General features: G+C 43.8%; 1 protein-coding gene across 2 annotated transcripts in view; it reads right to left on the reverse strand.

The window, feature by feature from the left end:
• Positions 1–25,093, reverse strand: part of ror1 (receptor tyrosine kinase-like orphan receptor 1) — a 47,372-nt gene that overhangs the window by 2,840 nt on the left and 19,439 nt on the right. Inside the window, exons 2-11 of one of the 2 annotated variants that reach the window (XM_085928683.1) lie at positions 15,312–15,374; positions 12,659–12,949; positions 12,413–12,446; positions 4,426–4,553; positions 3,706–4,023; positions 3,275–3,520; positions 2,990–3,204; positions 1,341–1,520; positions 615–842; positions 12–376 (exon numbers count right to left, since the gene is read on the reverse strand). In XM_085928683.1, coding sequence (XP_085784809.1) covers positions 12–376; positions 615–842; positions 1,341–1,520; positions 2,990–3,204; positions 3,275–3,520; positions 3,706–4,023; positions 4,426–4,553; positions 12,413–12,446; positions 12,659–12,949; positions 15,312–15,374 — 2,068 coding nt within the window. Of the gene's footprint in view, positions 1–11; positions 377–614; positions 843–1,340; positions 1,521–2,989; positions 3,205–3,274; positions 3,521–3,705; positions 4,024–4,425; positions 4,554–12,412; positions 12,447–12,658; positions 12,950–13,061; positions 13,129–15,311; positions 15,375–25,093 lie in introns of those variants that run through there. The other variant, XM_085928684.1, reaches the window with a different exon arrangement.

The raw sequence follows: 25,093 nt of genomic DNA on the forward strand, positions 1-25,093 counted from the left end.
ACGTACTGTACCTCGGCGGACAGTCCTCGGGACAGGGCAGCAGCTGCCGTTTTCGAACCATCTCCATCACTTCCTGGTTGGAGAAGCCATAATAAGGCTGCAGGCCGTAACTGAAGACCTCCCACAGCACCACCCCAAAGGACCAGATGTCCGAGTCTGTGGTGAACTTTCCGTAGGCGATGGCCTCGGGGGGCATCCAGCGGATAGGAAAAAGCGTTTTGGGTTGGATGCAGTAGTAGTCTGACGAGTAGATGGCTCGGGACAGGCCCAGGTCAGATATCTTCACGTGGAGCTGCTCGCCGACTAGAATGTTCCGCGCTGCAAGGTCTTTATGAATGTAAAAGTGACTGGCCAAGTACTCCATCCCAGCGGCAACCTGGGTTGCATTAGGCAAAAAAAAAAAAAAAAAAAAAAAGATATCAGGTTGTGATTCTTGCATGTATGACATACGAGTAATATGAACAATGCATGGCAGCCTTGAGAGGTTACTTTCTTGGTCATTACATTTCTGGAAACTTCATGGAATCGTGCATAATCTATAATAGATGTTGCACACACACAAAAAACAAAAACGTTGTCATTCTGGAAGTGCAAAAAGAGGATTCAAGTCTTGCCTGTATGGCCACATGCAGGAAGTCGCCGTGATCCAGGCTGGATTTGACGGTTCCGTCCTCGTCGCTGCTGCAGCCCACGTCAGAATGTGGCGAACGCATGATGAGGAACTCGTGAAGGTCGCCTTGAGGGAGAAACTCAAAGAGCAAGCAGACGTGCTGCTCCTGTGTCACCACACCCAGCAGGCACACCACATTTGGGTGCTGCAGCTCCGTCAGCACGGCCGCCTCCTGCATGGGCAACCAAAATAATGACAACGCATAATAGCCTGCTTTCACCAGATGGAAATGTTTTACTCTTGCTTTAAAGCTTAAAGTTTACCTAGACATCCCGATAATAGCCAATGACTGTTTATGTGTTCAACTATTTTCAGGCAACATCTGCCGAAGAATCTTTTTTTCATGACAGTCATTGGAAGTGGAAATAAAACGGGACACGCTTCAGAGCTTGTGGGAAGACAGAGCTTTCCACTGGCAGCCAGCAAAGCAACGTGTAGAAATGCGGGACTGGCAGTTAATGCCACATTTCTTTTTAGAAAATGTGCAGCTTGTCACAGTGTGTGTGTGCGTGTGGCTCCATCAAAGCAAGGAAGCCACTACTGGGAAGATGAGTAGAAAAAACATAAATAAACCCACTTTACGATTCAGCTAGTTGCTTGTTTAAGACTTCATTGTGGAAATAAAAGTCGAAAATCCCACACTGTATATATAAATATGGGCATAGCGTACCTGCTGAAAGTCACTCCACTGCTGGACGCTGGAGATGTCCTTCAAGGTCTTGATGGCAACCAGTTGTGCTTGGTCCATGCCCGGCAAGTACAGGTGACCCTTGTATATCTTCCCCAGTGGGCACTCTCCAAGTTCTTCCATGAAACGGACCGCCGACAGGGGAAGCTCTTTGGCCTTACTCTGGAAAGATCGATTGAGAAAGAAAAGCAATGACATCATTCATGGCTCATCCCTGCTGCAGTTTAGCTTCGATCACAGGTGCTTTTAACCAACCCAGTCAGCAGGTGGTGCTCTTCGGAGCTCTGGGTTGACCATTATGAGTTTTGCCACAAATTTAAATTTAAAAAAGATCATAACTGTGTAAAAAACATAACCAAAAACATGACCAAATGATCTCCATCCACTGGTTAATTGAAATAGTTTGTAAATCAACGCTATATTTAACGTATGATAATAAACATGGTATCCCAGTTGTATGATGACAATTTTTGCCTGTGTACGACTTCAGCACAAAGATAACCAGACCACACAAATGCAAAAAGAGATGTCAGCGTTAATGATTTCAATTTGGATGGAGAACTTTGATCGTCGGCCAAGTACACTCGCTTTCATATTTGAGGAGAGCAACACTGCCGTAACGAGGCCACATTTTCAGCGATCACATTTTACGAGAGAAAAAGTAATCAAACATCTAACCATGCATGTAACCGCGAGAGACCTCCAGTGGATTTTTGGGTGCAATTTGTCTTGAACGAATGTTCTCATATCATTTGAAATTGACTGACTCAAAGGCTGTCAAATGGTGCAATGACACGCTCTCTGAGTGCGCGCGTGATGTGACGTGACACACATGTTTTGAGTTACAAGTTTGTTTCAGCCCTTCTTCCTTTCTTCCCACTCCACTCCACTTCACTCCAGCCAAAGCCTCAGACCCTCCTTACTTTGCGTACATGTGTCACAGCCATTGAAGCCAAGTGGCAGGGAGGAAAGGGAAGCCTATACTTTACTTTTCAGGTTTGAAGGAAACAGCGTTATGTTATGAAATGTAAACATCAACTTCATGTGAATAAGGTCAGAATGATCATTTCCAAATGTTTGGGAAGATGACCTTTTCTCCAAGTCAGTCAAACACAGCGAGGAGCCCGGCAACATTGCTCTCCCTCATCTCAGCAAAAAGTCAATATTCATGAAAGCTCTGCCGTAATCCAAGCTTGTCTCTGGAGACATTGACAAGATTATTACCCATTCCACGTTCAACACAAGTGTGCTGCTGCTGCTGGAGTGTGGGAGCAACCAGAAGAAGCGCGCTCAAACATTCCACAACCTGCCGGCTTTGCTTTGATGAAAAAGATATGAAGATTTCCACAACACACACACACACACACACACACAAGCGCAGCAGTCAGCGAGCTATTGGCCTTAACAGACACTTGGACGTGCTGTGTTATGACTCCCTCTTGCAGTCTGCTCTTATGACTTCAAAAGGCAAACACAAGACTTTGTTTGGAGTCACCGCGGGCTTGCTTGCTCCAAAGGAAGAATGTAAATATGGAGTGCAACCGCTCATTTTCCCAAAGTAGCTAATGCTCAATTATTCATTCTTTTGAGTGTTTGGAGGATTTCGTGTCGAACGAAAACGGCGGTCTTACTTTTGGCTTGTATGCTGTCGTGAGCATGGACATCTCCACGTTTTGCCCACGCACCGGTTTGGGCTGGCGAGGGGCGGGCGGCCTGGCCGACTTCTGGTTGTTGCGGCACGCACAAATGAAGAAGAAGAGCAAGGCGATGGCCAGCGGGATGGCCACGCTCGGAACCAGAATGTACAAGATCTCCATGTTGCCGCCACCGGACTTCTCCTTGTGGTCTACAGAAAATCAAGGGGAATAAAATCACAGGTGGCATTTATTTGGGGGAGATGTTCCATTCAAACGCACCACAGACGGGGATGTCACAGAGCTCCATGCGGACGCCCTCGTCCAGCGTGAAGCACCAGGGGGCCTCGTGTTTGTTTCCCGGGTTGCGGCAGTAGGAATGACCCCCGTTGAGCTCCAGGAAGCGGGCGGCCATGAAGTTGTGGCTGTGAGGATACTGGGAGTTCCACGGTTGACACTGACGCCCCGACCTGGTCATACTGATGGTGCCGCGGTATTCCGATCCGCTGCTGTTGTAACACTTGTGATCTGACCCAGCACAAAGAAGGCATGAGAAGACTTTGTTTTTTTCTCCAGTAAATAACGGACCACAATTTTAGGGATTCCTGTCTATCCGACACAAGAACTTGATCAAAAATTGCCTGCATAAAGAAAATTGGGGGAGAATTGAGTGCCATTGTCCATGTTAGGTCTTTGTAATATTTCCGGCTTACTTTTGTTAATGGGCTCCGCCATGGGGATGCCGATCCTCAGACAGTTGGCCGCCTCCAGACTGTCCCAGGCTGCCAGATCGTCACAGTTTGGCAGCTTGAGTCTTTTGAGTATGATGGGGTTAGAGCGGGCGATGATGTACTCGGTCTTGCACAGGTCATTCTCCAGGATCTCACACTCGTCTTTGCACAGGTCCCGAGGCTTGTCGGCCCCTGAGCTGCGGTCACACGTCGGGAAGGCAAAGTGGCAGAGGGACGGGATGGCGAACTGAGAGCAGCGATCCGAGAGATGGTTGGACGTCCCGATCATGGTGAAGGCCGCTGAAACGGCAAGTCGGTTACACACTACAGGCATTTCGGATGTCATTGTCTTTTTTTCACACTCAATAACATTTTGTGTATTTCTGCTTTCCTCAGATTGTTAAGCGTGCACATGCTTGAAGGATGAAAGTGATGCAGTGCGTGAGAGCATGATTCATAGACTGTGCGCTTATTGCAAACACATGCTCCTTGGTGCTGGGGATTATCACTAAAGCACCTCCTTGTGGGGGAGAGGACAGCCAATTAAAGGTGAATGTCCAAAATGGGCTCTTTTCCAAAGCACCAGCGCGAGTTCTTCAAATCAAAGTGTTTTTTTTCTTTTGAAAATGACCTCTTGAAAGAAATCTAAGGCTGGCTAAGCGTAGAAACAATTGATGCTACAACAATGGAAACAGATGTCACCTGTTATCTGGGTCTCGATCTCGCCCTGCATCTGCAACGAGTCGACAAAGATGCTGCGGTTACCGATGAAGCGGGCGCAGGCGATGCCTCTGTATGGCTGGCAGAAGCCCTCCTCGTCAAAATCATCCCTGAAAAAAAAAAAAGACAAATATAAGTACACCTATGGAGTTGATTTCTCTTCAAAGCGTCATCCATCCATCATCTGTTTGGAAAATGAAGACGCCAAATGCCATTCCACATTTGAGCCACTAGAGAGCCCCCTGTGAATGAAAAACAGTGAACGGCTCAACCAAAGTTTGCCTTCTTGCAGGTTTAAAGGTCAAATGATCCGGCTCTAAAGCACACAGCTCACTTTGGGGTGTAAACTACATGATGAATTCATGTTTGAGCGTTTGTACTTTTTTACAGTTTACGCCACTGAGATATCCTTATGAGACATAATTTGAAACATATGCACCAAAAAAAGATGGGGGAGGGAGGGAAGAAGTCATGATGTTTTCGCCACTAAATGTAAAAGCTCGACTTTCCCTCTAATGCCCCTTTCCCAGTGTTTTGTTTTGATCCAAAGGAGAGGCAGAAAAGCGTGATGCTTTGAGATTTGAAATTGGGCCTCAGAAATGGAGCCGTGCGATGCGAGGACAGGCCACACAAAAAGCCGAATATTGCCTTGGTGTGAGATCACTATGTCATGTGCTCTAAGTCGTGCCATATGGGACCCCAACCAGGCAATAGAGGAGGATAGTGCGAGCTGATGTTGTGTATGGCCTCAACCCCCCCACAGAAACATATTGTAACTATTGGCGGAGTAAAGAACAAGCCCATGGACCCACACCTATTTAAACCAAGTGCCTTTCTCTACAGTTGTGCCATAAATCTCCGGCCGCAAAAATAAAAAGTCCACTTTATTGCATTTTTAAAGAAAATATCAGATTCCAGATTTACGATTATGAGTTCTCTGAAACAGAAGCAATAAAAATAAACATTCAAATTAATTGCAGTACTATTATGTTAATCAAAGCAGTCTACACTATATTTCATTTCAATTGCAACCTTTATTAATGCTTCTTTGTCATTTGATTTCCAGTTGGGGAAGGTTTTAAAAGCTCTGTGCAAATGACATCAATGGCAAAAAAAGAGCAATCCAATCCTTTAAAGAAGCTAGCAGGGAGTGACAGCACCACCTTAAATTATGAAGGCATCATGGAGCGAGCACGGGGGTCATGAGGTCCCTTCTCTCCAAGGAGTGTTAAGTGACGGAGAGGTCAAGGTCAGCTCCCTCTATGTGTCCAGACCCGTCAGGCATAGAACCAAAACACACTAAACTATCACCACAACAATGTAATAACATGACGTTTTTTTTTTATTGGGCTGCATGTGATTTCCCGCTTCATATTGGGAATTTAGTAGCGACATTAACAATGTTGCGGTTGCCAGTAGACAGATTAGTACTTTATTATAAAGCTACGCACATCTTCAGATATTTTCCTTTGGCAACACGTTTCATCTATGAAGGTGCAAATCATCACTGACAGAGTGGAATCATGCAGAAAAGAATTTGAGACTTTTGATCGCTCGGCTTGTTACCGTTGAAATGGAAAGTGGAAAAACACAGGCTATTTCGTCAGCCAGGAGGTCATTTTTATGGTGTGTCACGGAAGATAATGTCTATACATCCGCTTTTTGCCACAGACACGCAAATAATAGGTTTGAGGACACCATTTAGTCCTACCAGGAAAATGCAACTGCAGCCAATCCAAACAGCTTCAAAGGAAGCAGCAAGGTTCATCCTTCTTTGGTTCCTCCAACTATCCCAATTCAGGCTCAATTCAGACAAAAAAATCAAAGACACTGATTCATTGTTCAATCCGATTTTTTCCCCCAAGCTCATTATTTATTGAGGGAAGCCCTCTGTTAGCGGCCGTGTTTTTCTTACAGCACCGCGCTGACTCACATCCATATGGACACCTGGGTGGCGCACCGCGGTGAAAGCGCACCCACAATTTATGAAATACGCCTCGCAGGTTGATGACACATTTATTAGGCTTTTCAAAAACGACCATCGGAGAAAGGATGTAAAAAAAGCCAGCCGCCTAAAAAAATAGACATCCTTCAATGTAAAACTTCAAGCTTGCTCCAAAATTCTGGAAAGAGTTCGGGGGACATGAAACGGAACACACTTTTGGCGGCAAAGGGGCGGATCCCTGATGACATGGCTGCTGAGTGAAGAGGAGACCAGCTGCCAAAAGCGTGAGCTCACGTTTGGAGGAGGAACCCAGCTTCAGACATTTCATCACAGCTCCCCGTTGTTGCTTAAAAGATCGTTACTGGCATCATCCTACACATTTCAGGCGCAAGACCCTGAATCGACGGTGGAACTCCAGACCAAATGCAGACGACATACGACGCGGTTGCAGCACGTAATGATCTCTCAACGACAGGCGGGCAAACGAGACTGAGGTTGACTGAGGTCGACTGAGGTCTGTGGTGGCTGCCGGTGGCTGCCAGTGGCCCATGACCGCACCGGGAATCAAGAGCCAGCAAGAAAGGGTCCTCGTGTTACCGAAGCCGCTTACTAAAAGAAGCTTCTGTTAGCCAAGAAGCCCGAGATTTAGACAGGAAACAAGAGGCAACTCAAGGCAGGAGAGGAACGGCCAGTCCTTCAGCAATGTTCGCTCACTTAGATAGACTTAGATAGACTTGATGTGATCATGGCGCTTGATGCAGATCTGCAGTTCATCACCATCTATAAAAGCAATCATTCATCAATGGAATGAGAAGAATACAAAGCGACGGCAAAGCCAAGTTTCTTATTTATGGATGTTTCTCAAAGAAGCGGCATTTGACCATACCTCAATGTTGTATTCACTGACTCGTATTTTGTGACGCTATTTATGTTGACGAGGCAACTATAGTCATGTGGTGTGCACACCCTGAAGTGGAAAACCAAACTAGATGATGGTTCGAAAGGGTCAACCCAACTAAACTGTGGTTTTTGGATGCTGGCGGCTCAGGAACTTGAGGCAAATCTGTCACGTTTATCATGACAGACATCCCAGTTTAGTTCCTTTAGCTGCGGTGTCCGTGTGTGTTCTGTTGCATATACTTCCTATATGTTTCACACAACCCACACTTTGTGTTTCAAAAAAAAAATGTCCCAGTCTAGGAAGAATTTGCGGAATAAGATGGATGCACTGGAAGCACTAGTTTGTCTTTGGCAGATTTACTCAACCAACTTCACCAGGAATGTCATCCTTTTTCTTTGTATCACAGATCCCGCTGGGGAGGGAGGAAGTGTGCCTGTCTGTCAATCATCTTAGCAACCTGAAGATACTAAAAATATAGTAGAATTATAGAATGAAAAAAGCTAAAGCAAAAAAAAGATCTGTGCAATGCTATGCAGGTAAACAGACATGCTTTCAATATCAAGTCAAGCAGTAATATATTTAGCATTTGTTCCTGGAATTGTGTCAATTTTCCAACTTGCTCAGTCCGCAATGTAAATCATACAGAAACATTTTTCTGCATGATTTACAAGGGAATTACTGCTCCCATCACAGAGCTCAATCTGGATGTCAGCAGAAAAGCAGACAGCGTGTACAAAGACAGGAGTACACATTTTTTGGCTGACTGACGCTGCTTCTCCAGCAAGAACACACACGTCTACCTCCACACAAGCCACCTGAAATATTGCTTGATGTGAATCAATGAACAATTGCTAAAGAATTTAGGATGGCCAAGGGATAAACAATCACAATGTGGAGTTTGTTTCAAATAATCTGACACCAAGCAGTTCATTCAAGCATAAATAAAGGGATACTTTTTGAAATGTGATTTTGTTCCTGGTTAGCTGTGGTAAAATCATTGTAATGCAATCAAATGTGAAAAGCGCCATTATTGATAAATCGAGATTCCAAAGGATAGTAATGCCTCACAGCAAGTTGCATTGATCAAGTCTACAAATGAATGAATAACCTCTGGCCCAGGCGTGTCACATCTGAGTCCTACAAACAAAAGCCGCTATTTATACTTGGGAATGCTCAAGGTAGACTTTGACGCCTGGCCTGCCCTCATACACTCCGCCAGTACCAAGGGCAAAGAAAGAACACTTTCTGTGCATATATGTTTTTTTAAAATGTCCGTCTGTGTGTGTGTATGTGTGTTAAGGGGGCAGAGTTCAGGGGAACAGCGCATACCCCATTTCAAGCTTGTGACCCGTTGGGAGAAACCATGATTCAAACAAACCACACACACATGAACAGGATTTGTGGAAAGCACAGACTTTGCCAGACGTGACCTTGCGCAGACCTGCCAACGGGATCGCCGTCAGACACAAAGCGGGAATTCTGGGAAACAGGAAGCGGGGCCTGTTCCGACTAAGAGTACCACACTAAGAGATATCAACAAGGGGATGTCTGCTTTGAATTCGGATTATGGCATAAGCAGGTAGCACAACCATCGGGACCACATCTGTGCGTGTGTGTTCATACACCACCATCCATCCAACCAACCTGTGGTGGCTTCAAGAAATGAAGTAGGAGAGAGTCATCCAGGTTTGTGGTAGAGGGGGTTCTGGAAGGATCTCTAGTTTCAAGAAGTACTGGCGCCTAGGGACCAGAGCGTGTCAAAGGCCCTATCCCCTATGAGCCATATTAGGGGCTCTGATCCCCAATCAATCAGCACCGGGCTAAAAAGAATCTACGACAAGACGCCAATTAAGACCCGTCGTGGCCTTAACCAAACATGTGTGTGAGAGAGAGAGAGAGAGAGAGAGAGAGAGAGAGAGAGAGAGAGAGAGAGAGAGAGAGAGAGAGAGAGAGAGAGAGAGAGAGAGAGAGAGAGAGAGAGAGAGAGAGAGAGAGAGAGAGAGAGAGTTTGTAAGAGGAACTGTGTGTGCACTTATAATGCGGGGCTGGCTGCAAGTGAGACGCGCTCTGTATGTTAGACGCCAAAGGTGTGAAAGAGCTAACTGGTTGGCACTATGTGTCAAGAACGACATCCACTTACATTTTGTCATTTAAAGCAATCCAAACATAAACACAGACAGCCACTTTCCTTCAAATATTATTTACATATACTCAATAAAACCTTTTTTTTTTTCCCCCAAGAGAGTTAATGTTAAAAAAAAAGCAAGAGTGCCGCCATAGAAACTTTGCAGGCAGTTTTAAGGCAACATTTAAAAAAATATTGATAAGGTAAAATAAAGGATAAGGTAATGGAACTAGTTAGTGACAGCCAACAAAACAACAGGAGTAAGTAGGTCACAATCCCAGCGACATAATAGGATTCCGCAGCGAATGAAAAGGAGCCGACCCCCTGCGCGAGTCCGAGGTGGCTGCTTCAAGTGGATCAGCGTGTGGCTGAAGAGCCATGCATCCCAAAAAAGCCAGTGGAGTGGGCCTGTTAAGTTGAAACGGCTGCAGCCGGCCGGCTTTGCAGCAAATCGTCATCAATCCTGGCCAATATCTCAGCAGCGCCGCTGTGTTGACACTGGCACTGAGGTGAGGTGAGGAGAAGTGAAACCCAAATCCAGACCTTCTCAGTTCAGCACACACTCCACGCAAAGAGCCCATCAAAACCGTCGAGAGCAGACCTGCAAAAACTACATCTTTCCAATTTCAAGACAAGCCAGTTGCAAAAACCAATGCTAAACATGGAATCGCCTTTGAGAAAATTGGCTCAGGACAATTAGCAGTCGGAGCGCTGTTCTCAGCAACCTTGAACATGTGGTTCACTGACGAGCTAATGTAGCGAGACAAGTGCATTGTTTTGACAATAAATAGCCTGGAGATGAAAATAGTCTTGCCACCCATATTTCAAGACTTCAAACTGTCAATGTCAGCTGCTGGAGTCATTCAAAGTTTGCCATCTGGAAAGAAACACTAACAATATGTGAGATAATACAATCAAAATAACACTTCAGATTATGATTATTATTTTCTTTTTTTGAACTCCAGGGTTTGCGCTAGTGCTGCAAAGTCTTATTTACTTTTGTCATTTTGGTTAATGGAGAAAATACAGTATGCCTTGTGATGTATGTAGTCATTTTTTTACAGTACATCTGGAAGTATTTATAGCACTTCTCCATTTACAGCCTTATTCCAAAATTGATTTTTCCTCAAAATGATTTATTTACAAGCTCAGAATGGAGCACAGGCCAACCAAGCCCATTTAAAGCAACTTTGCGACAAATAGTCCAACAGTTTAAGAAGAATGTGTCGCAACAGCGATGATCCATAATATCATCAAGAATCTGGAGAAATGAGCAGCAAGGCTGGAAAACAAGCGGAGAATGCCCGTGACCTTTCACCCCTCAGGCAGCACAGCATTAAAAGTGCACTGGAACCCAGCAGAGAAAGAAACGAAAGCGAGAAAGTGTGCTATTTTAGTTTGACACTGCAGGAAGAAAAAAAACCGAGAACATTTAGAGAAATATAAACAATGTCAGCAGTCAAGGTGTCGTGCTATTCATCTTTTCAAACAGGGAGAAAAGCACATCGTAAACACAGACAGAGACTTCAGCTCTCTGTGGCTAGGTTCCATTTAGTTCTTCTCCTGCTCTTGTCAAATTAAAAAAAAGCAGTTTGAAGAAATCACAAATATGGCACTGCTCTTTGTCCCCACATTTCAAAAGCCCTGGGTCATATCCACACTTCATCATCTTGACTCAGCAGCAGCAGCGGGATAAATTTGAAGGAGACCATTAGAATGCTGCGGCTTTGTGGTGGCGACCCAGCAGTTGAGTGTGGATGAGATGTTCCGAGCAGAGTTGAAAACACAGACCTGAGTCATTAGCTGACGCTGATGTGATCCTTCAGCTAAACACAAATCATCACACCCCGGCCGGCGCAGTCGGTCGGGAATCAAAGAACAACACGCAGCCTAAGTGTTAATGGTACCGTCGTCCTCCAACTCGCCTAACACTGTTTTTCTTTCACCCTCCCGACGTTTCCATCACTGCTCTCTCTTTTCCTGCAAAAGAGAGAAGTGTGGCGTGGGGAGGGGGGGGTCTTTCTTTGGCAGGCGAGACGTTTTCTCCCTCAACCTGTATTTGTTCAGGCTCTATAAAAACAGGACCGATGCAGACAGAAGAGAGAAACGGAGGATGAAGTGAAAGAAGGAGAACGGGGATGGAAGCCTATTGTGGAGAGGTACTCATCTGTCTCCGGGTGGAAGATAACTGTTGACATATTCATGAACACCGGAGTGACTGAAGTGAATTTGAACTTAGTTGGACTCAAGTCGTAAAATTGAGGATGTGAGGCGTGATTTCAAGGAATGGTAGGGACTTCTTGGGAAATAAAGTTCTTGGCTTGCAGAGCAAGAGTTAAAGGAGAACATCATTAGCATTCTTTGTGTCTTGGCTTGGGCCCATGCTTTCCTCAAGCCCTGTGGCCAAGAAATGACCCACCGCATCATTCCACAAACATTTCAGTCTTTATGTAGGTATGTAGAAATAAAACATCATGTGTTCATTTGTGAAGGTGGCAAACACAAAGACCAATATTGATGTGTTCATGTCGTTAAAAAACAAGCACACAAATTGAATACAATTGCTTTATATTGTATGAGGGAAAACGACTATTTCGGCTTGATTTTCAATTCCGCTATATGTGGGACGCAAGTTGGTAAAGATGAAGACTTCGCAATGAACGAACAAAGCAGTAGTACAAAACTCATAGCCAATGTGAACCCAATTCAGAGCACATTTTATGGCTCATTGCCATTGGCAATATATTCATTTGGCCACAACAAATGTGGAACCAATCATAAGACGAAATTATACGACGTGTATCATTACTGGTGTACGCTGCAGGGTGCCTTTATGGGCACTTTTTGGAAATTGGTGCCAGCCAACACAGCACAATGTGTTTGAAAAGAACAGAATACAAACATTAGGAAATATGTAAATCATAATTTGGACCCTAAGGAATGCCAGACAAAAGGCCAATAGACATAACGACAGATACAGGGACATTCAAATACTTACGTCGGCCGTCCTGGTAGAGGCGTAGGCAGCGGATCTGAAAGGGGAGAAATATGATTAGAACCAGATTGGTCTCTGCGCTGGCTGCCAGCTACGAGCAAGAATAGGTTGAGCGTTGTTAAGCGGAGCCAGATCCGCTCCAGGAAAAGCGGAATCGGAGAAAAAAGTTCAATCCAACCAAGAGGCTTAACTGCAGCTCATTAAATGTGTTGGTTGGGAGGTAGGAGCTTAATCTTATGGTTTGCTTACCGAATTTGACAAAGAGCACGCCGGTGGTGGACACTGTGCCCTGGGCGTTGGTAGCGACGCATTGGAAGTAGCCGGTGTCTGTGGTGTCCAGATTGCGGATGCGAAGACGGGACCCGTATGGTGTGGAGCGGTACGACACGCGCCGTGGCTCCTGCACCACGGGCGCGTCGTTCTTAAGCCAGCGCACCGTCGGTGGCGGGTTGCCCGATACGCGACAGAACAGCTCCGCTGTTTGGCCCAGAGAAGTGGTGATGTTGTTCATCGGAGTTTCCAGCCGGATAAACGAAAGCCCTGCAAGACAAGAAAGCCAAGAAAATCAAGGATTCCACAAATGTGTCAAATCATGCATTTGTCATCTTCCAAACTGGCCAATTGGATCATTTCACGCTCAGAAGGAAAGTACATTTCATTGTGGGTAAAAGCAACTTTGCCATGCCACGGAAAGTGTTCCTTCCCTCCCTCAATTGTCGAACGACATGTGACCTAATTACAAACACTGCAGCTAAACGAGAACTTCAACAGAATTGAGGAAGAAATGAACTCAATGATAGGTCGGCTTGCCTCTGTTGAGAGCTGGCTCGCCGACCTGTTTGATCATCTCACTTGGTTATCTGTTTGGAAGGACCCCCATAAAGTGTCCTTGAGGAAGAAAATGAAGCCAGCCGATTTGGTGGACAATAAAGCTTGGTATTCTTGGCAAACTTTCTGAGAGCAAGCAGAGAAGCCGCCGTGCAAGAGCTGATTTGTTTAGGACCGCTCTCATTGAAATAATTGAGGCGAGAGAGGATATCGAGAAAAAGGCTCGTGCGGGAGACAGGACGGAGAGAATTATTGCATGTGGATCAAGGATATTTAAGGAAGTAGAATACCAAACATTGACATACAGGAATTGGCACAACGGTGAGTTACATTTCTTTGAACATATTGGCCGTAAAATACGTAAGCGACTGGACAATGGTCGTGTCATCGGGCAATGGCAACCATTAACTTCCCAAAGTTCATTTCAAATCACCCGATATGGGTATTTTCCAAATTGATTCCTGTGGCATCTACATGTTCCGGGAAAACTCCGGGAGTTGTGTGCATGAGCCATATTAAGAGGACAAAGAGAAGCAAAATGTCCTACTCTGTAGGCAATTGTCTTGTGGGGAGTGTTGCGGTATCTGGCATCAGGAGCACGCTGAAATACAAACACTTTGCTTTTCATGTGGCGGCCCACTAAATGGCGTCCTGTCATCGAGCGGCCTTTTCTCTCAGAGCTTACGTGCAATCACGCACTCGCAAGCAGCGGCACGTATGTAAACAAGAGCACCACGATGCACACAAACTTTTCAGATGGCCAACTCGTGGCATTCTATTTGCGCCAGAGGCCGACCCAGAAACCCGAGGGAGCGAGCAGCTAACTAAACACGCCGAGAAGTCGCTCGGCTGTGTAGCGCTGCCAGCGACTTCTAAAGGTGAATTTCATTAAAGTTGACTCGCTCTCCAACTGCGAGAGAGAGGACAGGAAGGATGGGGGGGAGAATAAAGGAAAGGAGGCCGAAAAAGGAGAAACTATGTCAGCTCTCGACACCCCTAATTACATGGGGGTATTGCCGAGGCCAATAATGAGCCTCTTTCAGCATAACTTCCTGCTACTGATGCGTGCTGATAAAGTCACGATACCTGAATGCTGTCTCCTTGGTCAATCTAAAGCGTTCCCCGCCTCAAGACAAAACAGGTGGCGCAATAACCATCCATCCATCCATCCATCCATCCATCCATCAGATAAGGAACACATGTTGCTTATGAAGCCAGACCAGACTCCAAATACGTACAAATACACCACTTTCTCCACATGAGTGCATATCATTTGTGTTTTCAGACTTTCATGTTATTCACAGCAATTTGCATGATTTTTCCGTTTGAAATATGCATGCGCAACCTCGGGCTTCTCGGCCAGGTGTTCAAAGTACAACTTGGCCTCTGTGTTGAGCAAAAGCTTTTTCACTCGGCATCTGTTTTGGGACGGATGTTGTGGTTGACTTGGCCCCCACAAGAGCTGAATTAAATAAACTAGACAAACCAACGAGAGAGCAAAATAAGGTCAAATTCAATAACGCCGAGGGCTTTCCAATTCAGGGTATCTTGGTGGGTGATGGGGCGGATGTGGCTTCATGGAGCCCCCAGACCATTTGCCAGATAATGGGAAAACATCCCCCAAATGCTTCAAAATCATTCTCGATTATATCTACCTAAAGGATGTGGTTCACTTTGAGGCAATAGCAAATTAGAAGCACGCAAATAGGGATGTTCCTTGATTTGGAAATGAGCGACTGAGTATGTGCTTGCCACCAAACACAACAGTCGACCTACTTACTTCAGTACGATAGAAGAAAGCACAGCAACACGATGATGTATACATTTGAAGAAAACAAAGAGTAAAGTGGGTCAGTGGAAATTAGCCATGCACCTGTGGCTAGGACCACATGTTGAGTAGATTGGTGGCTCATTTCTTCCATCCTCTGCAGGGCTGCAGGTTGCCATGCATTTGTCAACACCTCGTTCAATGCCATTTCACAAAACAGCCAATGAATTGGAATTGGATGGATACGACATATAAAGACTAGATTTATTGTGGATGCTTCCATGTAAAATGAGTGTGTTTATTTACCATCACTAGAAGCGTTCCATGAAGGGACTGCTACCACACTGGGGTCTTGGGCAAAATCAGATGCTGTAAGCACAAATGGGATTTTCGATTAGCATTTTTAGGAGGTCATTATTTCTAATCATACAAAAACATATGCACAAGATATACATGTTGTTTATTGAACTTTTGAAACATATTATCATTTTCTTTTTAAACTGGTGAGATGTTTTTTTTTTCAACTAGTACAGTTGTATAATTCATTAAAGTGTCTTGCAATACATCTGAATGTTCTTTACAGAAGCATTTAAATGGAAAGACGCTAAAAAGAAAAAAAATGAAGACAAGGTTTTTCAAATCCAACTTGGCGCCTGTCTGGCAAAAGTTTCAATATATAACAGAGATCCCATCAGTGCGGAGCTAATGCTGCGTTATTACCATCCGACGACAGCGCGGCCCTCTGCTTTTAATTACAAATGAGGGGCACCCAAAATCAGACACATAAGGGGATTCCTGACAATTGAGAAGAGAAAAAAAAAACCTCTGAAGGACCTTCAAGAAGGGCACATAAAAAAAAAAGAAGCATATCGTGATGGTGCAATGTGAACTCAAAGTTGACTCCCCCGACACACAACAGTGTATTATTGTGACTCCATTGCCCCAAGGTGGGTCTAACGTTCCTTTTGTATTTCGGTCTGATAGGATTAAGAAGCCCGAGGCTTGTGGGCTAGACAAAGGACAGAGGAGAAGCCACGATGCAGTTGACTAACTTTGAAAGAGGTCAATAAGAGATGGGAACGGGCGGCTAAGTGGGGGTTTCTCCTCTAATTTAAGGCAAGATGCAAAAATGGACCATCATTTATCAAATACAGCCATTTATGTCTCCTATAAATTGAAAGTTGACTAAATGATACGTCTGCTTTTCTTTCCCCGCTCTATTTGGGTCACATGTGTTAGTTCTCTATCTGGGATGAATTGCAGTCATTTTAAGATTAGCTTTCTGATGTTACGCAGTAATTGCGTTCAGTCCATTTCTTAATGAAGGTCTTCAAAACAGAAACCTTCATTTGGATCAGGTCAATCTCGTATGGTTCTGCTGCTCCTGAATTGAATCATCATCAGGATTAACTTTTGTCTCATGTGTAAATGTGATTTACAGTACAGCACGTCATGCAGTAAATTCTAATGCTGTAATTGTATTATTTACTGATTATCATCAAAAAGATTAAATGGGGTTGAAACTAAAATTCTGAAGTACTAGTAACCACTGGATGATTCTTCTTCTTATTATTTATGTTATAATATTATATCTATATATATCTATTTTTTTTTCCTCAGTTGGAGTGGATAGAGGCATGGAAAGAGGCTGCGTTCTGTGGTCAGAACAGACCAAAGAACACAAGGAGCTAAGCCAGCAGTGTAACCTTATAAGTGCACAGAGATGAATGAGGCAAGAGAAGCTGGGAGCAGAGGGAAATGCAATCGGAGTGCATGACAAGCCCTCTTTCTTCTCGCAGAGTACTCCAAGATGACCAATTTGAATTCAAGCTTGATATATTGATATATTCTGCTTGTGACTAACATGAATGGATTCTACCACACTGAGGATTGTCTGAGCATGCATTTTTGGAAAAGGAAGGCCTCACGCAGAAAACTCAGGTGCGGCCTGAGACACCTTTTTTGCTCAATCATCTCATCAACCAACCAACCAGATTCCTTGAGGATGACACGCACAAGTGTTTGAGAGGCCCCGACCAGATGGAACGATCATGTTCTCGGCCGCCAAAAAAATGACGAGGGATTTAGACATCATGTGACTATAGTAGAGTAGAGCACCAAATCCGTAGCATTTTTTTTTTTTATGCCTGTCAGTACTTTATCATTTCCCCTTGCCTGGAGGACAATATAATGAGTGGAAATTGCTAGAAGGTTGCTTTAAATCACCGCTTCCTTTAAGGTGAGGCGCTATTGGCTAAACGGAGCATGCAAAGCTAAGGATGCTTGATTGAAGTAACAGAGGTGGTACAAATGTGGAAAACATGAGCAATATTCTCAAAAGCATCAACGGCTAATATCCATATCAAAATGCAAAGAGACTTTTTGTCTACGCCAGAAATAAATGTTCACTGATCAACTGATTAATTTGATTATTTATTCATGTAATTATGAATCTATGATTATTTCTTTTCTTGTTCTCCTTGCATCCTCAACTGAGCTCATGTATCTGCTCGGAAACGAATGCCGCCTTTAGGCTAAAGTGCGTTGATTCTGGGAAGTGGGGGTGATGCGTCCTCAATTCATTCAGGAATTCTCCTCAGTCAGACAGTTCTGAGTCAAAAGTGCAGATAAGCCACAAAAAGTCTGACGATGAAAAAAAATCTGACAGCACTGGGATGAAGGCTTTGTAGAAAGAGTCCAGCTTCAATTGTTATGTTAAAGTGAAAGGAATTGCAGTCCAAACATCTCATTGTATTGTTGTTTTTTTCTCCACATTGTCTTTGGTTTGGGTTGCCAGCAGCCACTTTGAGGTAAACTCTGAGCCTTTCCAGCATGCTTCCCTGTCACTCACAGCAAAAAGCGCTCTCCATTCCAGGTTAAGAAAATAAGCATCGACATTCCTCCACTTCTCAAGGTAACTGGCCGAGCGACTCGCCAAAGTCAAATAGAAATCTAGGAGGGAGACGAGTAGTTGGAAAAAAAAAAAGAGCTGCGTGTCCCCGATGGGAGAACTGATAACAAACCAATGCAGGATTCCAAATTTGAGATTGGTGCAGAAACGGGAACTTATATATTTCATTCTTTTCTGTGCCTGGTACCTATAGCACCAGTGGAACAATCCACCACCTTGAATCATGATGGGCACTGGGCCATCACCCTGCTCAACATCAGACAATAGCTGGAGGACTCTTTGTGGAGGAGGACAGCGATGAAGTGCAGAGAAAAACCTTCAACCCGAGTATCAAAGCCAGGGTAGGGTAGGGTAGGGTAGTGATTCATGAGGATGGATCGACAAGACGGGGAGAAACGTTGCAAAAGACAAAAGTCTTCATCATGGAGAATCTTGAAAAAGATTGTATGGTAGGTAACTTTATCAAAATGCTTATCAGGTGTTATTAACAGGATGCCGCACACAAAAATTGCAGTGGGTGAGGATTAGTTAGACAGGCAGGCAGACAGACGGAAGGAGGGACAGACAGATTTCAAAACAAACGGGCAGCAAGATGGAGCCTGATCTTGTTTTGTTTTGCATGATCCTCGGCTGCGATTAGATGCCGACGCGTCCGTGCAGAGATGTCTCTGTGGCTCCAATGTTAAGCGAAGAGTAGAGGGATCAGCAATGCTTGCTGGTGGGATTTAGCAAAAGTGGAAGTTTTGAGAACCTTACTGAGAACCTCCCATATATGTTCCGATGTTTACTGTGCAACTCCTAATAATTTCGGTACACACATTCAGGTATGTCCGGAAGATAACACAACATTCGCCCAGTAAACTTGTCACCACGACTCACTCAGTACTCAGCAAACAAGAATAGCACCAGCTAGCGCTATGTTTTTGGCAGAGATCGAAATCAGAGATGGAGCCAGCTAGCCAGCCAGCCAGAGCATATGGAATATGTTTCCCCTAATATTGCTGCTTCATGATGTTACCATGGCAACTGCCATCAGTTTCAGACCTTCTCGCTCCTACTTTTTTCCATTTATCTACGTATCTATCTAGCCTACCAGCCAATTGTGCAGACTGTCTCTCCCTTTTATAGACATGAGAGCAGAGATGGAATTAAGGCTCTATCATAGCAGCATAAACAATTATCCCTCTCAAGAATGGAAAATGATCAGTGAGGCTGTTGAACATTAACCCGTTCAAGTCGTAGTGAATGAGAGTCCGTTTTATTTCTGGAGTAAAGACAAGTTCCGTCTAAGTGGTGAGATGACGTCTTGATGGAAGATAATGGATGGAAAATTTACGTTAGGCCTCAGATTTTTGCTTTTGATTGGAACATGGGCAGCCAGTGACAAAGTGAAAGGGAAAAACGAGTCTGCCCAAATTTGCAATAGACTTAAATGTGAGGAATTTAGAGAGGCAGGAAGTTCTTGTAGCTCCTCGAAAAGGTTCTACAGGGCCAAGAATCTTCTGAGTTTGTTGTCATGTAAATAGCGCTTCTACCTCAGTGCCATAAACCCTGACCGACAGCAGCATTAACAAACCTCAGTGACTCACAATGTCTTGACTTTGTTTTGACTTGGTTGCTTGGGAACGTAAATATAAGAGGACTTGTAGCCAGCGCTCCAACGAGGTTGCACCCAAAAACAATAAGTCGACATATCTTGATGAGAAATCTGTATATCTTAGGAGAAAAAAAAAGACTTGCTTATGTCCCCCCGGGCTATAAATTGCGCAGACTTTCTTTCCAGATAGATGTGACTTTTTCCTATTTTGTTATTGATTTGCCAGCTTTACAGTACATTGGCTTCGCATCTATTACACACACTCAGCTCTTCTTCATTTAACTGTCAGGCCTCACGGGAACCAACCCCGCAATAACTTTCAAGTCATTCGGCTGGACAGAGAATCCGTTTTTTTTCCGTCAAGGTCATTGCACGGATAAACCATTCCAGTCGGCTGGTGTTCTGTTTTTGCTGACGAAAGAACTGCGGCTGTCTAGGAGAACACAAAAGCAGCGAGTGTACCATCCGTGTTTTTCAGACCTTTGATTAGGAGCAGAGTGACAGTGAAGGAAGACAGCTGGCCGGCCACAAGAGAAAATGAGCCCTCACGAAGATTATGAATAGTCCTTTGTATCAGAGGAGGCTTATAACAAGCTCTGTACTTGATGAATTTGAGATGAGAGTACAACTCAGTTAAGATGAAAAAAAAAAATCAATTTACAAGTGTGGAGAAGAAAGAGCAGGAAAGCTCTTCAAGGATCCTCCGCCAATATTTGAAAACAAAGAGTGTGTTTTCCATGAGGCGTCTTTAATCACTTGCACATGAGGGAAGGAACAACAAAAGTTAGAACAGCAAAAAAAAGCCCAGGACGGAATCAGAAGGCCACTTTGATGCCCTTGCCAGCTTTGAAGAGGCCGTTGGGAAGATGGCGAGGTCATCGTCAACGCTACGGTGTTGAATCCATTCCGTGACCGAGCTGACAACAAAATGTCTCCATTTAAATCAACTTCAATGTCCGGTGCAGGCGTTACATTCCAAATCATCCCCTCATGAACTCTTTGTCTTGTCATCAGTGAATTGATGCTTTCATATTCTCGTTCCTCTCAAACATGGTTTGTTCCGACTGCATTTTCAATAAATGTACATCTCAATATGGTGGTGAGTGTATCAAATTCTCCTATTGCTCAGCAAAACTACTGAGGCATGAAAAAACATATGGAGCCACCATCTGCAGGACTAAGTAGCCAAACAGGACAGATAGTATAGAAACTGAGCCCCGCCCTTAAGCAGAACTGCATGCAGTATTTTTATGATTATTTATTTATGCATTATTTATTTCTTGTTTTATTTATTCTAAGCACCGAGACTTGGTGAAAATTCTTGCATTTCCTGCATGACCGTAGACATGAAGATCGGATTCCTTTGGCCTACCACTAGAACTACAAAGTCGGCATTGCAAGAGAACGGGTCTTTGTGCAGCCAAAAATGGCAACTTATTTGTAAGAGACATCCCTGCTGTTATCAAGTTCATTTTAAAAATATGTTTCCATGCTTGATTCTGAACTTTGAGTAGAGGAGGATATTGTTGGCGGGATAGCACATTTTTGCAATTTACAAACGAGTGGCTGCAGCCAAGTACGTCGTCTTTTTCAAGACAATGTGATGAAATGTGTCATCTAATGGCTAGGTTGACTCCCTCTCCCACCCACTTTGACTTGGCTAAAGTTAGAAGAAAAATGTTATTTTAGCCCACATATTGGCCAGGCACAGAGGAGAAGAGCACAGAAGTGTTTGAGAAAACACAGGATCACAAACACGTCAACAACCAACAAAGCTAACCCCAAAACACAAATCATAATGCCCTTCCTTTATCAATGTCTCCTTGCTATGGGAAACTGCTCTAACTAACGGGAATAGCCATGTTGTGAGACTGCATTATGCAATTTTCGGAAGTTCAACCCACAAGAGCAAAGAAACTGAGAACAAAGTTCGCGAGAAGCGTAGACATCTCAACTCCAACAAGAAAGACAAACCTCCAATCATCCAGCTATTATGCTTTCAAACTTGGTGGTTGGGAAAAAAAACCAACAGGTCAAATCGAGCAAAATTTATTTTTGTTGGGTGCTATTTACAGCTTCAAATGTAATGCACACACACACACACACACACACACACACACACACACACACACACACACACACACACACACACACACACACACACACACACACACACACACACACACACACACACACACACACACACACACACACACACACACACACACACACACACATCATTGTTATTTTTAGTTGACAGCATGGTTAATTTGTGCATGTGAGGCCCCCTGATGTTTATGCACTAACTCACTCAAGAGAAACAACTTCTCTTTTTTGGGGGCATCAAAATCTTGAATGGCTATCTACATATTTTGCCGTGACAGGCTGTCGTCCTCCTGTGTGTTAGTTGAAACATCAGCTTTCATTTTATTGTAAAATAAATGTTTGTCTTAAGCGCTACAAGCCAACATTTTGTTCAAGTGGCCAAGATTATTATTATTTTATTTTTTTCAAACGTAACACCAAATGGTTACCGCATAAATTCCTCTTCTCTCCAGTGAAGGGATGCAAACTCTATCAACACACGAATATGTAAGATGATCGCATCGCCTGACAGTCATTACAGTTTTTTTCCTCTGAATGAGTGAAATGATTTTCTGATGTGACATCATGGCAGTGATTCCCTGCCAAAAAAACTTTTGCCAAACCTAAATGCTGACCTCAAGAGAAAAATCTGGCCCGCACATTTCATGCGATAAGGCCTTTTTGTGAGCGCTTGTGAATGAATGGACATTGCATTCTGCCTCGTGTTTATTTGAGTCTATAAGATTCAATTCATCTGGAAAGAGATGAGCAGCTATTTTTCTGTGATCACTATTGAAATCATTCCAAGGAAATCATTTCAAAGCATCAATTAATGTATCTACACCACCTTATTAGACTTCTCCTTACGGGCCACCCAGAAAGCTGTCTAGCTATAGCAAAGCGGAACCATTTAAAAAAAAAAAAAAAACTTAGTCGAGTGGGTGAGACAATGATGACTTCAAGTGAAAATAAGCAAAAGAGCCAGACAATGTGAAAGTAATACATTGCAGCCTCCACATAATGAGGGTGCCGCTGTAATCTACACCCGTCGGTTAGCTCGGCTTCATCAACTAACCACTGAAAATCTTCCTATTTCTGTATCCTTGCGCCAGATGTGACACGATCCTCAAACGAGTCTCTTCGACACAACCATTGGGCTGATTTGCAGCAGTCAAAAGTCCAAAGAGGTCCAGAGTCGGCCGTACTTGAGCCATTAAGGTTGTCTGGCTATTAACAGGTGTGGGGGGGGCCTTTACCATACAAACATCTGCAATTGTGCCTGTGTGTATTTGGCAGGAACTTTTTATTGCCTCGGTTGAAGTGTGACAGCAAGCAGTAAGCAGCAAGTTGCGAGTGCCGCTTAGCAACCGGGAAAGTCGCACAACACCTCGGCACTCCCATAAAAAAACAGCCCTTCAATTTTAACTGGCTGACAACGGCTTGATTTCCACATTCACTACTGCAAGGCCTTATCACGTTTACGATTCTTGTGACAGCCATCAGACTATTAAGTGAGAAGAAACATTCACTGGAAAAAAACTCTTCACGAGGCCAAGATACCGAACTCGATCATTTCTTTTCATTATAAAATCACCTGGACCAAAAGTGAAGCGCTTTTAACAGTGAAACAGCAGCAAATTTACACTTCAGCCTCAACTGAGTGGAAATGTGGCACTCCAGCAGACGCACTGGACAATCCTCTGCAGCTTTCATTGGGCCAGATGCAAAGCGTGCCCGAGGCAAGGCAAGGCAAGTGCGCCATTCAAACATGGGAGCATTGTCAGTTTTGCCGCCTCGCTCAGGAAGCAATGAGAATAATGCCATGGAATAACTGACACAGTCTGCTGGTCAGATTTATGACTGGCTGGCTGGCTGGCTGGCTCGCTGGCTGGCTGACTGACTGACAGAGAGAGCAAAATCACTACACAGCACTTTGGCGCTTTCTCCTTTTCATTGTCTGGAATAAATCAACTTTCTACTTGAACATTTTAGTGATCCCTGAAAGCGGCTTTTATCCAGCTGCTGTCTTCCAGAGTTTAGTTTAATGGCCCATTGAAAATGCATTTGAGATTTGAAACAAATGTTTTGAAGCTTGTGATATTGCAACAAAGGTCTTGGGACACAGCTTGATCTAAACTCAATGTATCTACGTACCAAGACCGTTTGGACAATTGTATTCGTCCAAACAAGTTCCGTTCCTGCTTTAATATGCGCAAACAACATTTTTTGGAGAAGATAAATGACTCATAAAGGCAAACTATCGACAACCTGCTCATTAACCTGCACCGTGGGAGTTTGGGTGTGGAAAGAAAAAAGTCAAGAGGCTCATAAAAGTGGCATGAGGCTCTTTCATTTTCACCCGAGCTGTTACATTTACAAGCTGCTGTGCTGGAGCGAAGAAACAGGTGAGGAACGTGGCCAGCAACAATGGCGGCACGTCGATTCAGCCTGCTCCGTTTGGATTAAGGATCCAAAAGCGGCTCAGTGGAAAGTCACGTGCGAGCTTTGAAAACTATGATGTGATTTGAAATGACGGTGAGTCAGTATTATTTTTTTAGGTGCAACATCATCAAACAGGACATTGGATTGGAATGCTTGTGTGAGATTGCGCCGTTGATCTAATAAAACAAAGGACATCCACCCATCCAGCCCTTTGAAAAGAAATCAATCTCAGACAGATGGAGAGAGCGGCCCGTGTCACTTTGACTATTGTTTTACTTGGCTCCACACACCGCATTGCTTCCTCTCAAACGACACCATATTAAAAAAAAGTTCCAATTGAATTAAGAAGGAAGGAATCTGCTCATTGAAGAAGGACCAGGACTACGACTAGAGATCTCGCACAAGACCTCGAGACACAAACCCAAACAGCATCATACGTAGTCCCAATTCAAGAGCCATGCCCGTAAAGAGAAAACTACACCAGATGAGCAAAAAAAAAAAAAAAAAAAAAAAAAAAAAAAAAAAAAAAAAAACAAGCGTAGGGGGAGTTGCAAATCCAGAAAGCGGAAGACAAATACAATAAGACGACAAAGATAATTAGAAGGGCAGTCGGTGGGTCAAGGTCAAACAAAGCTAGACATGTGTGACAGACATGCCACGTGTTGGTTTAGTGTTCCATTCCAATCCTACGCATGTCATGCATATTGCACAGCGCACACACACACAGCGAGCTTTTCTCTAACTCAATGTACTCTTTAGAAAGTCTCTTGCTTATTATCATTCATGTTATGATTCCTATGCCCTTGTGTGCTTTTAATAATATGGAAGCATGTAGTTGGCACATCCACTCGGAGTTATTACACTCATTGAGCTATTTTATTTGCTTCAAGCAGAATCTTTTCTTTAAAATTCAGATTTAGGATGGTATTTTTTTTCTATGTTGTATTCCTTGTTGAGGTTTTGGTTCGAATATGAATTAAAATAAATAGCAATGTGTTCCAAAAATTGAGATTTTTTTTCTTGTTATCCAGAAACTTTGAAATATGTCTGAAA

Source organism: Syngnathus leptorhynchus, chromosome 13 (genome assembly GCF_054491065.1).
Source record: "Syngnathus leptorhynchus isolate UIUO chromosome 13, UIUO_Slep, whole genome shotgun sequence".
Lineage (NCBI taxonomy): Eukaryota > Metazoa > Chordata > Actinopteri > Syngnathiformes > Syngnathidae > Syngnathus > Syngnathus leptorhynchus.